At 37.7% G+C, this 17,321-nt stretch overlaps 1 protein-coding gene across 1 annotated transcript in view; it reads right to left on the bottom strand.

Annotated features, from left to right (window-relative positions):
- The window catches only part of LOC145986434 (uncharacterized), a 58,199-nt gene that overhangs the window by 28,385 nt on the left and 12,493 nt on the right, over nt 1-17,321 (bottom strand). The window contains exons 4-6 of the mRNA XM_083120451.1: nt 13,891-14,058; nt 9,764-9,959; nt 4,499-4,627 (exon numbers count right to left, since the gene is read on the bottom strand). Coding sequence (XP_082976577.1) covers nt 4,499-4,627; nt 9,764-9,959; nt 13,891-14,058 — 493 coding nt within the window. The remainder of the gene's footprint in view (nt 1-4,498; nt 4,628-9,763; nt 9,960-13,890; nt 14,059-17,321) is intronic.

Here is a 17,321-nt window from a genome sequence, read left to right as displayed (position 1 = left end):
AAATGGTTTTGATAGAAGTTGAAAAAATCGTGGAAAATACATGATTTAATGTGGTTCTCAGAATTATTCCAGGTACGTATAACTCTATAGTTTACTATTGAGTACAATGTTGGAAAACTTGCATGTTCTATGTACACAAACATGGCCTAGAAAAGACAAGAATGTTGGATTTCATGGAATTTTTCGTTGTTTTAGGACATTTCCTTAATAAAATCGCTAAAAACGCCAACAATTCGCATTTTATGACAAATTCGCATTATTTCGATATTTCGAACGGGCGAAAAATGTGTCCAGACATCACTGCACATTCCTAAACATAACTTCGCAGCAATTACCATTTTTCACGGTTTTCGCGTTTGCGAAAAATCAATGTCCCTACTAATTGGAAATTACTTTCTGGCCACCCCTCGTATAAATTAGTAGATGCAAAGTGAAAATTTAGCAGGGCTGACAGAGAAAAGTCAATTCTTGAAGAAAGGATTTGCTTTTATGATTGAATGATTCGAGTAAATATGATATTAAAATATTTACGTATTTATTATTAGTATTTTATTTCATAATATTGGACATTAACCTTACTCAGCGAGAGATTAATGACCATCTCTCACGAGTTTAAACAGACAGTACAGAGAGTGGTGTTAATGTCATTACAATACTAGTGTTGCAGTAAATTTGAGTTTGGGAGCATGCACTTGCCAATTTTTATAACGTTCACCAACGCAGATTTATGTTTCACTTTTTCGTGATAGTATTCACTATATATCTCATTCGGTTGGATTCTTCTTGATATCTAAGAATAGTGCAATGTCATTGTAAACGTATGTTAACTTGTGCGAAACCAGTAATACGTCAGGATGATGAAAGTAAACCTTCGTAAGCACTGCTACATTAAATAAGGTGAAGTGAGCCAGAAGAGTAATAAAATTCCAGCAGCATATTTGCAGTCTAAAGCTCTTCTTGTTTATGCATGCGATTTTTGTTGGATATTGCAGTCCATGCTATTTCTGTCGCATGTTGTAGTGAGATACTTTGTCGGGTGGCGATATTCGACAAAAATCGCATGTATCAATGGAACCTATTTGTTTCCATGTTCCTTCAGTTTGCCCAACAAAATGCCTTACTACGATGTCCGACAACTATCGGACGGCGTCACCCGCTCTTATCCCTTCCATCTGTTGACAAGTCCCCTTACTACTCCCATACGGACATGAAAAAAATATAATTCAATGCATTTTCCACATAATATTTAAGAGGCTTAATCTTTACTCCCCCGATGATACCATATGGTATCATCAGAGTAAGATCGTACTGGCCTGATGATACCATATGGTATCATGGTGCTGATTACGGAATGAATGTGCTTTTTGGACCTTCATACTCTTATGTTTGGGTGGAAACTGACACAGGTCTGGAGCAGGCCTGGGAAATTCATATTGATGACCAACCTTCCCCCCTTCCGCAACATATCCATGCCACATTTCCGAGCAGAGTTTCACATTTTGGCTCATTATTCCACTTGTATTGCACCCAGGAACATGAAACATTTTTCAATATCTTTGGAAACGTCCATTCTTTGAAGAGAATACTAAGGTTTGCGCCTTCTGCCCAAAATAGCGGCAGAAGAGGGGGGCAAACTCCAATTTTTATATTTTTTTTCATTGAAATTCAGTGGTCGCACCCCCAAACTCCCCCCTTCCTCGGTTCAGCGTTCTATATTGTACACGGTTACATGCTATGATGTTTTAGCTGCAAAACAAAACAAATGAAGTAGATTGCTCCCATAGTGCCCGAGTTATAACAATTTTCTGAGCAATATGCAAATTACCTATTTTTCGTAAAAAAAATATTTAAAAAAAATGACATTTTGGTTTATTATTCAACTTGTATGGCATCCAAAAACATGAAACATGTTTCATTATCTTGAGAAATGTCTATTCTTAGAAAAGAATACTAAAGTTCGCTCCTTCTTCCCAAATAACAGGAGAAGAGGGGGCAAACTCCAGATTTTTATGGTTTTTTTCATTGAAATTCGGGGGTCGCGCCCCCCAAACCCCCTTTCTCGGTTCGGCGTTCTGAATTGTACACGGTTGCATGCTCTGATATTTTAGCTGCAAAACAAAACTTATCCGAAGTAGATTGCTCTCATAGTGCCAGAGTTATAACAATTTTCTGAGCAATATGCAAATTACCAATTTTACGTAAAAAACAGAGTTTCACATTTTGGCTTATTATTCAACTTGTATGGCACCCAAGAACATGAAACATGTTTCATTCTCTTTGCAAACATACATTCTTTGAAGAAAATACTAAGGTTTGCACCTTCTCCCCAAAATAGCTGGAGAAGAGGGGGCAAACTCAAGATTTTTATGTTTTTTCATTGAAATTCGGGGGTTGCGCCCCCCCGCCCCCCTTCCTCGGTCCGGCGTCTTGAATTGTACACGGTTGCATGTTCTGATGTTATAGATTAAAAACAAAACTTATCCGAAGTAGATTGCTCCCATAGAGCCCGAGTTATAACAATTTACCTCCAAAAATGAAAATTGCCTATTTTTCGTAAAAAAATAACATTTTGGCTTATTATTCAACTTGTATGGCACCCAAGAACATGAAACATGTTACGTTCTCTTCAGAAATGTCCATTCTTTGAAAATAATACTAAAGTTCGCGCGCTCTCCCCAAAATAGCGGGGAAGAACTTGAAGAAGGGGAAACGCCAGATTTTTACATTTTTCCCATTGAAATTCGGGGGTCGTGCCCCAAGCTCCCCTTCATCGATCCGGCGTTCTGAATTGTACACGGTTACATGCTCTTATGTTTTACCTGCAAAACAAAACTTATCCGAAGAAGATTGCTCCCGTAGTGCCCGAGTTATAACAATTTTCTGAGCAATATGCAAATTACCTATTTCTTGTAAAAAAAAATATAATAAAATCACATTTTGGTTTAGTATTCAACTTGTATGGCACCCAATAACATGAAACATTTTTCATTATCTTGAAAAATGTCCATTCTTTGAAAAGAATACTAAAGTTCGCGACTTCTCCCCCAAATAGCGGGAGAAGAGGGGGCAAACTCCAGATTTTTGTTTTTTCTATTGAAATTCGGGGAACGTGCCCCCCAAACCCCCTTTCCTCGGTCCGGTGTTCTGAATTGTACTCGTTTGAGTGCGCTGATGTTGTAGTTGCAAAACAAAACTTATCCGAAGTAGATTACTCCCATAGTGCCCGAGTTATAACAAATTTCCTACAAAGAGTGTTCGAATTTAAAATTCCGGGTGAGTAGCCCAGGCGAGAGAAATTTCTCTCTCTTTCTCTCTCTCCTCCTGCCATCACTGGTTTCTGGCGCCGTGGTTGTATTGCACATAAAAGGGACCTAAAAGTTGAGGCCGAAACTTACGAACGAGATTTCCTGTTCCCGTGCAGTTCCATAGCGATATCTTTAAATAAATAATAAAAAAAAGTCAATGAAGACGAAATTCCCTGACATTTCCCTGACTTTTTTTGGCACCTCAAATTCCCTGACTTTTCCCGGTTTTCCAGGTTTTCCAGGTCTGTCGCCACCCTGAACAAGAAATCTTCAGAAATAAATGCAGAGATCAATTCCTTACCAAAAACAAAAACAATGAATTAAATAAATAGCAATTAAAGGTGTAAGCACTAAAAATCACATCAATAATAAAAGCTGAGGCTGTAAATAATACCTCAGGGTGTTTATGGATGAAACTCAGCCATATGAAAGATTTCATCCTGACTGCAGGCTCAGATGGGACAGCCTCGTTAGTCTGCATGGATGCAGTTTTCAGGTGTACTGCACCCTAGTGGGGCTATGGCACACACGGACACTGTTAGGTGTCCTGTAGTCTTATGTTACTGAACAAGCTTGATGAAATACTCTGCAACAGGAAGTACTAAATGTGTTTTAAATGTGTGTATCAAAAATATGAGTTCCAACTCACTTTGCCAAAACAAATTACCCAACTTTTCAAATCAATTTTCAGACCATTCAGTACTATTTTAATTCTGTTTAACTTTATTTGTGCTCATACATATACATATTAGAAGTGGAAATATGAAAGCAATGGTTCCAGCTACTATCAGTGGGCACATCATATTTTTAAGTATTTATTTTACTTATAACAAGACTTGTTATATATAATTACAGATTTTAAAAATAAGGAAAAACATGTTAACTGCAAAGACAATAACCATGTTTAATATTCCCTGACTTTTCCACATTTTGAAATATTTTTGTGAAATTCATTGACGTTTGTAGCCGCAGGTCAATTTCCCTGACTGTTGGAGCTTTCAAGTCAATTGGAGCCCTGCATGTCTCCCAAATATACATAATCTATGCTCATCCATCTGTTTGTAACTATTACCACAAAATCACAGAGTAATGAATTGTGTGTTGTCGGCAAGCACTATGACATAAGAGTAGAAAATTCCCCTACTCAGAATGGCAAATGAGCAATAAAAAGCCATAATTTCTGCAAAGTTTACCTGTATGATGTAATGTCCACTTAAGTACTCTGGTGTGGCTCCTATGGGCACCTGGGACGAATATACTACAAGCCCAACCTTTGTCCATTTTCCAAGTGGATCCAAATTTACACCTCGGTTGATCAATGCCTGTTAAAAAAAAGAATATGTCTAAATTTTCTACAAAAAGAGAGAAAAACAGACCAGTAATTATGAAAAAAGATCTTTCACTGGGTAATTTCAATTTCAATACACACTATCAACTTCAAATGACAGAACGTTTTGCCCAAATCACCAACTTCTCTGAATGGATTTCAAGTTGCTCAAAACTTGCTAATCTTTGGTCATGACTAGGGAACGGATTTCTAAGTTCATACCTAATTTTTTTTGCTATATCCTAGACGTATGCTATTTAGAGATCTTTGTGTTTCATGTACACAGGACCCATTTACTGAAATTCTATAGGACCTAAATTGCCTACATGAACTTTAAAACTCTTATAAATGCCTAAAAGCCCTATTTTGATCTGAAAAATGCCTTTTAAACCTTTCTCGTAACTTTTAGAAAATAACTTTGATTAACCCTCCGTCATCCGCGTCCTCATTGCCTCACGTGGGGCACTCAGTGCTGCCTCATCAAAACCAACGTTATTTACGTGAATTATTGATGGATATCGAGGTTGAATTACACTAGCACTTACTGGAAATCAGGCGAAATATATATGAACGCAAACATGTCCTTTTGGACATTTTTATCAGCTATTAAAAGAAAAGATAAAAAAAAAAAATGAGTCTCATAGAATTACAAGCTTAGACTCTTGAAGCAAATGCACCAAAATATTATTCTAAAAGTAATTAAAACTTTGCCATATAATGAAGGCACTAAAAAATTAACTCACCATTCACAAAATTATCAAAGCATTTTCCAAAAATGTTCAACGTATTTTTCAAATCGAATTGAAATCATACAACTTATATGGGAGTAGAAAGGAACTATTTGTTCCAAAACTCTTGTCCAACATTGTTATTTTGACAACTCCGACATTTCGTATGGGTACTGCAATGGTTTCTGCATACAAATAATTTGCATTCCGAACAACGTACCGTGGTTTCATTCTTCCTATTTCCCCCAAATTCATGGCTGGCATGCTGTGATTTAAGATATGGAACGTTCCCGCGTGCGGTACTGAGTGCAGCCAAAGGGGAACCGGTAACTTCAGAGGCATGTAAGCAACTGAAAGAACGACAGAAAAAAGGTTCCAACGTCTCTGTTTTTGGGGGAATAGTGAAGATAAGTTACCTAGTGCTTTCCTGACCATTATTGTGCTCGTAAGGAAAATAATTCAATATTTAAAAAAAGGTGGCACTCAGTGCCGCTGCACAGGTTTTGGAGGGTTAAGAACGACCATTAATTTCCACTACAAAGGTTTGAGACCCTTGAACGAATCCAAGCAGCCAAAGAAGCTATGCAACAGTATCTGGTGTCAGCTTCCATGAAAATTTCCGCCATCTTCCAGCCTGCATCACGAAAATGGAAAAATGTGGAGCGAACTGACTGTCTGAGGCATTCTCCATTGTTGAACGCTGTACTTTGTAGGCCATTATAGGGACTGTAGGTATAGCATATCAAAGATGCAGGCTGTTTTGGGACGGAATCCTAGCTACAAACTCATTCAGTTGTTAAAACAGGGCCAGCATTATTTTCGGGCTCCAACAGTGTAGGATAGTGGGACAATACCAAGAATACCTCTTTATGATTGGCTGTTTCGAATGCCTGCTGTGACTAGTAGGAAACCTTGCGAGTGACCAATCATGTCGCCTATTTCCCCAATTAACACAACAGATAGGTGAAAGGGGAGGATTCCGCTGGAAACTACAACTGCCCAGTAAAGAGGCTGTTCATGAAGGAGAGAAGACCACTGCAAACCTACCTCCGGTATGAGTTTTTTGAGCCCACTTTATGCACAGATAGACTAATCTGGACTGGACCTACAATTTAAAGTGGGATGTGAACCATTATGTGCTTCCAATGGATATCGAACCTACAGCCTCTTCGTTACAAGGTGAAGACATTACCACTATGCCTTCGGGTTCCCCAAACCTGCCTTGGTAATCAGCAGCAGTTGCATTTATGAAGTTTGCACTAAAATTCTTGTGAGGTGGAAAGAAGGATCTCCAACTGAAAGTAATGCCTTTTTGTATACAAATTTCATTTAAAACTAGTTATTTCATAAGATTATTATTAATTAATAATTATGTCAATTTTAGATAAAAGTCCTAAAATGGAGTTAGTAAAATCCTAAATCTCTCTTTTTTTAGCACCTAAAAATCCATTCCCTAGTCATTAATGACTAGAGTAACATGTTTTTGGAAAATAAAAAAAAAAGCAAAAATTTCGGTACAAAAACAGTCACTTTCGGGTTCAATAGCAGTAAATAAAAAAAAATTGTGTTATAGCGGTGAAAAAATTGGGTCAAAATCAGTTTATAAAATGCTATTTTGGTGCTAAAATGGTGAATCTAATCCTAAATTTGATTTAAAAACTGCACGTATTACACAAAATAAACATCTCTCTTCTAATAGCACATTTATGTAGTTACAACAGAATTAAGTTTTCGTATGTAAAGGAGTCCATTTTTGCTTCTCGAATACAGCAGATTTTATCAACTTTCCATGAATTGCATATTCACAGGATAATTCATAGTTCAGAAAGTGCCACACCAGTAAAAAGTCTAAATTTCATTTTAAGAGTTTATTTTTCATTTTGCAGTTCATTTCGCATTAGTTCGTGACAAAACAGGGTAGGAAAATACACCTCTCACCTCTCTTAGCCCTTAAACGACGGGCCGTGACACTGGTGTCAATTAGTGAAGTTTAATTTCATTGTTATTCTTTTTTGGGGGGTGGGGGGTGGGATTGATGTAGCAAAAAATGTGATTTTTTTGTTTTGAGATTGTTTTTCATTGGTTTCGAAAACATCACTTCTTTCTCAATTTTGGTGTTTCCAAATTCACTTTTGGCAATAGAAGAACAACCTTTCGACATTCCTGGTGCCAAAAGCACGGGTGAGAGGCAGGTACCTTTTTGAAATTCACGTCCTGGCATAGCCTGCGTGAGCAGGGGCAGCACCAGGGAGGCACAAGGGGGTGCTTGCACACCCCTTAATTTTCTTCCGCATCTCTACGTTCAACTGCCATGTCGTCATATTGAGCACCGAATGTTAGGTACTGAAGTAAGGCTGGCCGTTATTATTGTATGCAACAGGCAAGCACTAAAAGAGATGCCGATGCCCAATATACATACTTTTCTGTACTGGCAGCAACCTCTATAAAGATCAACGGCCGTTCTTTTCTTTCATCAGCACTGCTGTTATGAATTTTTCATTCTTTGTTTCCAAGTGGTCTGTTCGTGGTCCTTGATAATTGCCTAACGCTTAATGTAAGTTATGATTTTTTTTTTGATAAATGGTTTATTTTCCACCTACTTGTTCTTCCTCGTAGTGGAGCACACACTTCAGCTGCTTTAAGGTATCACCAGGTCGTGCTTGGCAAATTATTTAATGAGAGTTGTAACGTGGAGGGTAGTTTTCTTGTTCATACAATCTATGTATTTGTTCCACGTAATATGCCTACTAAACATACCATTTCAGGCTTTTTCGAAAACAGTTAGGAAGAGGCCTAATATTCTGTTCGTTGTTGGGGATAGTGCAGCAGAAGGGATTTTAACGAAGATGAAGTTGCTGTGCACTTCACGTTTTGTCCTGAAGTGGCAGACGAAAGGTACATATTATGTACCATGTATTTTGTACCTCTATTGGTTACATTGAAAAGGCTCAAAAATTGTGTTTTTAAAGGCAAGGATAATTTCTTTTTTGTATTTCAGTATATAGTTCAATAAGACTGCAATGTGTATCTGAATGTTTACACTGTATGACCACTTTCTTGGAGTTTAAGACTTAATACATATCATCATGGACATCCAGGGGATGGAACAGGCTCCCTGGAAAGTGAATGCAGTCTAAAATTATATATTTCACACGTATAATTTAATTTTCAGTCAGTAATTTTCAGCGTCGGGGATTAGGGGTGTTGTTGCCTCTGCTATTTGCTATTTTGGCCCCACACTATGCTATACCTTATCTACCAAGGGAAAGTAAACTGAACTTGGCCCACCCCCTCCCAGTTATGGCACCTTGCCTCCCAGTTTTGAAAGATTGCATGCCTGTTTCACGTTTTCCTTATTTTCAGCTTCGCACACCCTCAGCACCCCGAGATGAATAATTCTGGCACCACCGCTCTGCATGAGGGTCCGATGAATTTCAAATTTTGTGCAAAAAAAATAGTTACTTTCCCTTTTTTTTCTTCTTCTAACTGATTACGGAAAATTATTTTTTTTTCCATCAGGATTATAGCATAAAGTATACTGACCAAAACGAGATATCATTTGTACCTCTAACGTTCTTAGTTCCGGAAATATAAAATTTCATTTAGAAGCATGCAGAATGAAAACAAGCTCGGCATTAGTGCAAATCCCTGGAAAATCAGCCTCAGTGTCTAAGGGTTAAACATGATGAAAAATAAACATTACAACATGTTATTTCACATTTCATGTTTTTGCCAAAAACTAAATATGCTTGCCTCTAGTCATGACACTAAAATTAGGGCAAGTCTGCACTTTATTATATTGCTTAATGCAAAAATAGACCAACGTCCATAACTAAAGAAGTTGATTTGATGAGTGAATGCAATCAACACAAATTAAATTGTACATTTTTCATGGGTTACTAAACTGCTATGATAAACCCTTTACATATTTATATTTTTAAAAACCCATAGAACAGAAATAGAGAAAGTTTATTTTTACTCAATCTTATGCACAAATAGGCCAACTGGAACTGAACATACAGTTTATTAGAAGGTGATGCCACTACACTACAAAAAGTGCTTACAAATATAAGACACGTCCCTTTTGAAAATTAAGAATGAAAATGGTGAAATCAACATCTCCTAACTCTTAATATTTAGTCCCATGAAGCACAACTAAATCTTGAAGAATAATTAAAGTAATGCTCCCTGTGACTATCATGGTAAAAAATAAGCAGTTGTACAGAAACATTCCTTCATTTTTTCCTCTGCTATGTTAATCTGGACTGAATGTATTGAGTAGTCGACTCACAATCTCATCAGCAAGGGTTTGAATTCCATCTTGGGCATGGGTGTTCATTTGTGATTGTCCCTTCATTAATGTCATTCCATTCAGCAGGAAAAGAAAGAAATATCTACAATACCTGAGCTAAATCTCTTCTCCGTGTTTTCAAGCTGTTTGTCCTGATGGTAATTGGCCTCTGCACCTCACTTGCTTCCAGCAACTCATGAAGTTCTGCCAAAGGAAACAATTCCATCAGCTTTCCCATCAGAAATTGATTGTAGCTGTAGTAGGCACACAAGTCCTTCATTAAGAGATCGGTGTACTCAATGCGAGACCTACGATGTAAGAATGAGTTTGTATTATGCTGACAGGCATGAGAAAGCATGTTCAGTTCATGTTCACTATTAGGAAGATGAAATGTTTAGTTACTATTATGCAAGAAGGATACAACTGATTAATTTATGTTTTATCCATATCTTCCAGTAGCCTACCAAGTTTTCTTATTGAGGGGGGGGGGGACCTAGTGGACAGTTGATTTTACAATTTTCTGGGTACCAAGGTCAAAATACTTAAAATGCAGAAAAATATAAAATCTGGGGAAATTGTAAATCCAGCAATAAAAAAACATGGTTCCAGTGTACACCCTACAGGAAAGTTTGGTAAAATTTTTAAATGCAAATTAATTTCCCCCCTTACATGCCCCTGACCTATTCTTTCGGTACATGCATGATATCCATGGTACATGTATGGATTTTTAAGGAAGAAAATTGCAGGGGAGGGAGTTTATTATTAGTTAGCACCACTAACAGTTTATCAGTTGCAAGACAGACCATTTTTCAAAAGATGTTTTTCTTGCTTTTATTTTCTTTCGAAAATATGAACCGTGACTATACTGCACCATGCTGTTCTGATGGACACTTTTAAAGGCAATCATTTAGCGTAACAGGTTGCAAACTTACACAGAAAAATGATGTTCCTTATACCCATGTAAGTAATGCACCATCATTTCCTACCACTCTTTCTCTTAAAATTAGCATTATTTCTGTCAAAATTTAGTTTAATGTCTCCTTTCTCTCTGATTTTGGTTCTCTACTGCCCCACACCCCCCATATCCTTTTGTCTGGATTTTAACATGTGGACTCTCACAATTATAAGTATTCGAGTTTTGTGGTAGTTTTCATTTGTAAATTACAATTCACATTTTGGGGAATAAAAATAAATTAATATACTGAAAAAGTACTCTGTCTTGAAGATAAATGACTACCTCTTTTCAGTATGTCAATTTAAAGTACAAGTTGTGAGGAGGAAAAAGGTATGCAAATAATACATTACACGAAATTCAACATTACTTCATGGCTTTATATGCAGTAAGCATTTTTTTTTTAATCACAATAACATTTAAAAGTGTTATTTGCTTTCAAAAGATCAAGATCCTTACTGATCATTGTTTCAAAGTAAAATATATTACATCATACAACCAAGAGGATTCATGGGGAGAGGTGAAAGCTGGGAGACCCAACACACAGTTACTACCACATGTATACATAACAAAAATATAGTAAAAACCTAATACCATGTAAAAAGAAGAGTTTATTAATACCTAGAGTAAGTTGTATGTTAACACTACATAAACCTTTCTTCTCATGCCAGTTGAAATATGATCTTTAATACTTCATAAAGTACACATTTGCATTAGTTTAAATAAAACTGTAAATAAAACCACAGATGAGCATTGGAACTGTTCTGAGTAAGCACCATGATTGCAATTGAAAATATCTCTAACTGGAGCAGCAAGAATGACACAATCTGAGATTATTTTAATGCACTTTGTTGTAAATTTGGTTACCATATTCATGTTAAAATGCAGTCATTCAACAATTAAGATCATTGTGTCTCTACAGTAGAGAACTGCAATGAGGGCTTTTCGCTCGAATGCTTGATAGCTCACACAGGCAACACTAGATGGCATACAGAATTGACAGGTCTTCCGCTTGAGTGAAAAATGCTCGAACGAGCGGATTACACTCCAACTCTTGAAGCCTATTAGTACATGTATTTCTGTCATTTGTGGTAGTGGGCCCTCAAATATGGATAGTGAAGTAAAAGATGTAGTGAAATTGAAAATTAAGCAAACATACGATGAGCGCTCAAAAAGTAATGCCCCACATTCTTTTCTCAGCTAATATTTAATTGACGTTAATGATATTGCTACAGAATATTGTTGTATGTATCCTCTATACATGTTATTTTTCAACATAATCTCCCTTCACTGCTATGGCCTTACACCACCTTGGAACGAGGGCTTGTATGCCATCCCTGTACCAGCTTGCGGGCTGTTTCTTTAACCATGTTTTCGCAGCACGAACCACACTCTCATTGTCCTCAAATTTCACACTGCGCAGTGCATCCTTTATTGGCCCGAAGAGATAGAAGTCGAAAGGAGCGAGATCAGGGCTGTAAGGAGGATAGGGGAGTACAGAGCACCTAAATCTTGCGATTGCCTCTGTGGTTTTCAGGCTCGTGTGTGGTTTTGCATGCAAAAGCAACACATCCTTCACATTTCTGTTTGGTCTCTCTCTCCTGTAGCGTTTCTTGAGTTGTTCCGTGTTGATGTACCTGTCAGAATTTACTGTTTCACCTTGGGCCAAAACATCAACAAGAACGGCCGCAAACATGTCCCTGAACACTGTGATCATCACTTTACCAGCAGAGGCTGTTGTTTTGAACTTCTTCTTTCTTGGTGATTGTGTGTGGTGCCACTCCATCGATTGTTTCTTTGTCTCTGGTTCATAATGATGTGCTCACAACCAGTTTCTGAATCTTCACCACACTTTCGTTCTCGGCCACCAAGAATTCAATTACTGTTCTCTGTTTATAACGAGTGTCACACAGACCCGCCTTTACTCACTGTTACACTGCTACCGCCTATCGGTCGAATGTGAAACTCTGCACACAAAGTAACGAAGCCTCACAGTCGGACTGAGAAACAGGACACTTCGATACCTTTAACCAGTAATGAGAAAAAAAAAAGTGGGGCATTACTTTTTGAGCGCTCCTCGTAGTTATCATATCCATGTGAAAATGAAATAGATGATTATGGGCTGAAACTATCCAGGCTGACATTTTATGTTCTGATGATTATTGTCACATTAACATGATTGATATATTTGCATTATTTTACTTTGCTTTCTGTGCCACTTTTGGCTACTTTGCGAAGATTGAGATGAGTGATGATATGATGAATGGGCATTCACAAATATCCATGCCCAGGCCAGGATTCAAACCCGGGACCCCTGACGTCGTAGCACAATGTGCTAACCACTTCACCATGGGGACAGCACATTAAAATTATGTTCTATTGAATGTTATAACTGCATTTAATTATTTTGGCGAACATGATATCCCATTCGGTAACTGAAAAATGATGTACACGTACTTGTAACATATTTTTAATTGCTTAGGTAGGTCTGTCAGCATGTGTATCCATTTTACGTTTGGTCTGTAGATATTGCATACTTTCATACATATTGTATTTGAGTCGTACATAATAATATACAGCATTATTATTAAGAACTGTAATTCCATAGAGTGGTTTCCTTCCATGTATGGGTTATAGGTTGACAGTATGGCTTATTAGGCTCTGAAATACTGGACGTTGCCAATCATTCCAGTATGAGTGAGGTATGCTCGAGCGTGGGAGACTCGAATAAGATTGAGCAAGCGAAAGTAGTTCCATGTAGCACTCTAGTCTACAGCATATGAACACAATGGGGAAATTTTGGCAATGTTTAAAATTGGAAAATATTTCTTCACAAGCAAGTGTCATTTTCAAGGAAAAAAGGAAGTACATTGAAAAATAAAAGAATGTCTTCAACAGAAAAGTAAAAGTTTTGATTTGAATTTAAAATTGTGGGTGCGTCAGCACTAAGGCTATTTTGCACCCGTCACATTATACGGGGTCCAGCCCCTTATCTTTACATATAACAACTCTATCGTTGCAGAACTAAAATCATAAAATATTAAAAATGTTCTGACTTTCGTTAAAAGCTGAGGCTGTAAAGGGGCACTCAGCACACATAAGGACAAAAGAACAGGACAATACAAACAAAATTATACTGGCCATGGGGCCAGTCGCCAGAGCCTCGTTAGTCTTCAGTCCAGGGTGTACTAAGGTTGAAGTGAGGTTGACATTTGGGTGTACTACGTGGAAGATCACCCCTTACACCCCAGAAAAGTAAAAGTATCAGTAAAATAAAAATAAAATACCTTCCTTCCTCCTTATATTTCTTGAAATCTGAAAGAACAAGGGTTACATCTTTTATTCTCTGTTGAATTTCTGGCAATCCTAGAGGCTCATCTTTATCCTCTTCAGTTGGAAATGTGAATATCTCCTGATCAGCGATATTCAGTTGCATTTCTTCCTCTGCAAGCTTCCTAACAATTGGACAGGAACAAAATTGGTCTACAAATGTAAATCCTGCATTAATATATATTTATGTTAGAACTGAGCTGATAACACTTTGAACCAATATCCACACTGATGATGATATTCCTATTGGTTGACACCACTGCTTGGAAATTGTAACAATTAAAAAGAGTTCAGAATAATTATACATTTTAATACACATCATCTCCATTGAAACTGCATCATATCAATCAACCAGAGTTTTGCTTTAAAATATTCATAATTTTACAAGAGATAAACATTTAATAGCAATTTTCCTATAACTAACTCTCTAGCCTTCTTCAACCTGAAGGTTCATGGCTGCAGCAACACATGCCTTCCATCTGTTCCTATCCTGAGCAAAATCTATATACTCTTTTCCATCCCTACAGATTTCCTTTAGATCCATCTCAACATTATCCCTCCATCTTCGTCTTGGTCTTCCTACTGGTCTCTTACCATCAGGTTTCCCAACAAGAATCCTGTAAACTCTTCTTTCCTCTCCCATTCGTGCCACATGGCCTGCCCACCTAAGTCTCCTTGATTTAATCATTCTAATAATATCTGGACATGAATACAAATGATGTACTTCTAAATTATGTAACCTTCTCCAGTCACCTGTCTCCTCATCCCTTTTAGGACCAAATATTTTCCTAAGGATCTTATTTTCAAATTACTCTCAATTTATGTTTCTTTTTCCATGTAAAGGACCAAGTTTCGCATCCATATAATATTACAGGAAAATTACTGTTTTGCATATTTTAACTTTTAGTTTGTTACATATTAAACGAGAAGACAAAAGTTTATGAATAGAAAAGTAACACACATTTCCTGAATTAAGCCTGCTTTTTATTTCCTCTTTAATATCATTTTCATATGTTAGTATTACTCCTAAGTACTTGAATTTGGAAACTGGTTCAAACGAGTTGTTATCAATAATTAGATTTTGATTATTACCTAACACTTGGTTTCCACCTGTAAGCATATACAGGGTTCTTCCAGGCTGATGATACAACCTTTCAGGGATGATGGAGAAGGGCACATGTATCAATTTGAGACAAGGAAGCCTGGTCCGGAAACGACCAGTTTCAAAAGTTGTAAGCGAAAATCTGTGTATGAAGATGTAATACTTTTATTACCTGGACAAGTTTCACAAGCTGCTACATCCACAATAGTTGTTCAAAGTGGCATCCCCAAGCTTCATCTGCAGACATGACATCGTCGCACAAAGTTCTGGCGTACCTGTTGGAACAACCCCAGGATCATTCGAACAATGTTACAAGCAGCGAGAATTCTTGCCAGGAGATCCTCTTCAGTCTACTACAGGTGTCTCGCACACAATCATGAGGGGTGGGGACAGGAAAATCCACTACTGCACTGCAGATGGTGTGATGTGTACGTCTCAGACATGATCAGTCCTAATGTGAAGGTTGGTTGACTGCAGTCTGTGTTTACAAGTTGAAGTGTAACAGTCGATCAGCCATAGTGAAATGGAGTACAAGGTAGCAGACTTTGCAGACATGACATGATTTTCGCGTACGGACAAGCAAATGGAAACAGTAGGGAGGCTGAAAGGTTGTATCGGGCCAAGTACCCATGTAGGAGACATCCGACCCACACCATGTTTCCAAGACTGTTCCAATGGTTAAAGGAAACAGGGCATGTGGAACCGCAATACCAGGAACGAGGAGGACAATGATATGTAAGGACTCCCGAATTGGAACAAGCAGTGCTTGCACGTGTGGATGAGGAGCATTCAGTCAGCAGCCGATCAGTTGCACATGAAATGGGTCTTGCACACAGTAGTGTGTGGAAAATAATACGGGAACAGCAGCTACACCCCTACCATCATCAGAAAGTGCATGCTCCGACTCCTGCTGAATTCGGACCTTGCGTCGCGTTCAGCCAATGATTACTGCAACGTTGTATGGTCGATCCTACCTAACTTTCCTGTGTATGTTCTTTTCTCGGATGAAGCCTGTTTCACCAGAGATGGAGAGGATTTCCTGGCAAGAATTCTCGCTGCTTGTGACATTGTTTGAATGACCATGGGGTTGTTCCAACAGGTATGCCAGAACTTTGTGCAACGATGTCAAGTCTGCAGCAAAGCTGGGGGAATACCACTTTGAACAACTGTTGTGAATGTAGCAGCTTGTGAAACTTGTGCAGGTAATAAAAGCATTACATCTTCATACACAGATTTTCACTTATAACTTTTGAAACTGGTAGTTTCCAGACCAGGCTTCCTTATCTCAAATTGATACATGTGCCCTTCTCCATCATCCCTGAAGTTTGTATCATCAACCCGGAAACACCCTGTACTTAGTTTTATCTTTGCTAACTTCCAAACCTATCTCTTTAGCTGCAGTGAAAAATATTTTAGCATTATTCTTAATTGCTTTTACATCATCCCCCAGTAAGTCCACATCATCTGCATATGCTAACAGGTGAGTCGCCGTTTAATTTTAGTCCTTCGTTAGTTTCTTTTACCTTCCTAACAACGTATTCTAAGGTAATTTTTCTATTACCTCAGAATTCCTACAGGCAGTTATTGAACAAAAATATATTATTAAGGATAGACTGGAATTTTACTGATACCAATAAACTACCAATATAAAATATACTTATACTATACCAACCAGTATAAAGTAAATGTTTCCTGAGGAACATATGGACAATTCATTATTTTTCTAAATTAATTACATGTGTAACAAGATGACTGCAATGTGTTTTACCTTTGAAATAGTAACTTCATATTTGGGCATTTACTTTACAAAATCAGGACATAGTTTAGTGTAATATGAATTATACAGGGTGTCATTTTAATGGAACGCACAGACCACAGAAAAGTATAGAGAACATCAAAACAAAACAACTTTTCTCAGTGAGTCATTTCGATGCTACAGTCATTCAAAAAAGCCTGTGTTGCCACCTGAACGCTGGCAACCCAACACAACATTTGACCACATCTGTGACGTCATTTCCTGCAGTGAAACAGCGCACAGTCATGTTGCAAGGAACACACAAATTTTGTGAAAATGAAGGGAGGAATGCATCCAGTAGATTGAACATCCAGGGTAATGTGGCCTACCAGCCACAAGCCCAGCGGTCAAACCAGGGGAAGGAGGGAGTGAACCAACGATAAGAAAAATGGTAGAAAAACAATGTATTTAAAAAGAACTGGTATTATCAGATTTTGTCTGTTATATCATCATCATAATCACAACAAATTTCATTGAACGTACAGCTTACA

Source organism: Lepisma saccharinum, chromosome 4 (genome assembly GCF_977018435.1).
Source record: "Lepisma saccharinum chromosome 4, izLepSacc3.1, whole genome shotgun sequence".
NCBI lineage: Eukaryota > Metazoa > Arthropoda > Insecta > Zygentoma > Lepismatidae > Lepisma > Lepisma saccharinum.
The sequence above is the reverse complement of the archived record's forward strand: the minus strand, read 5'-3'. Positions and strand labels throughout refer to the sequence as shown.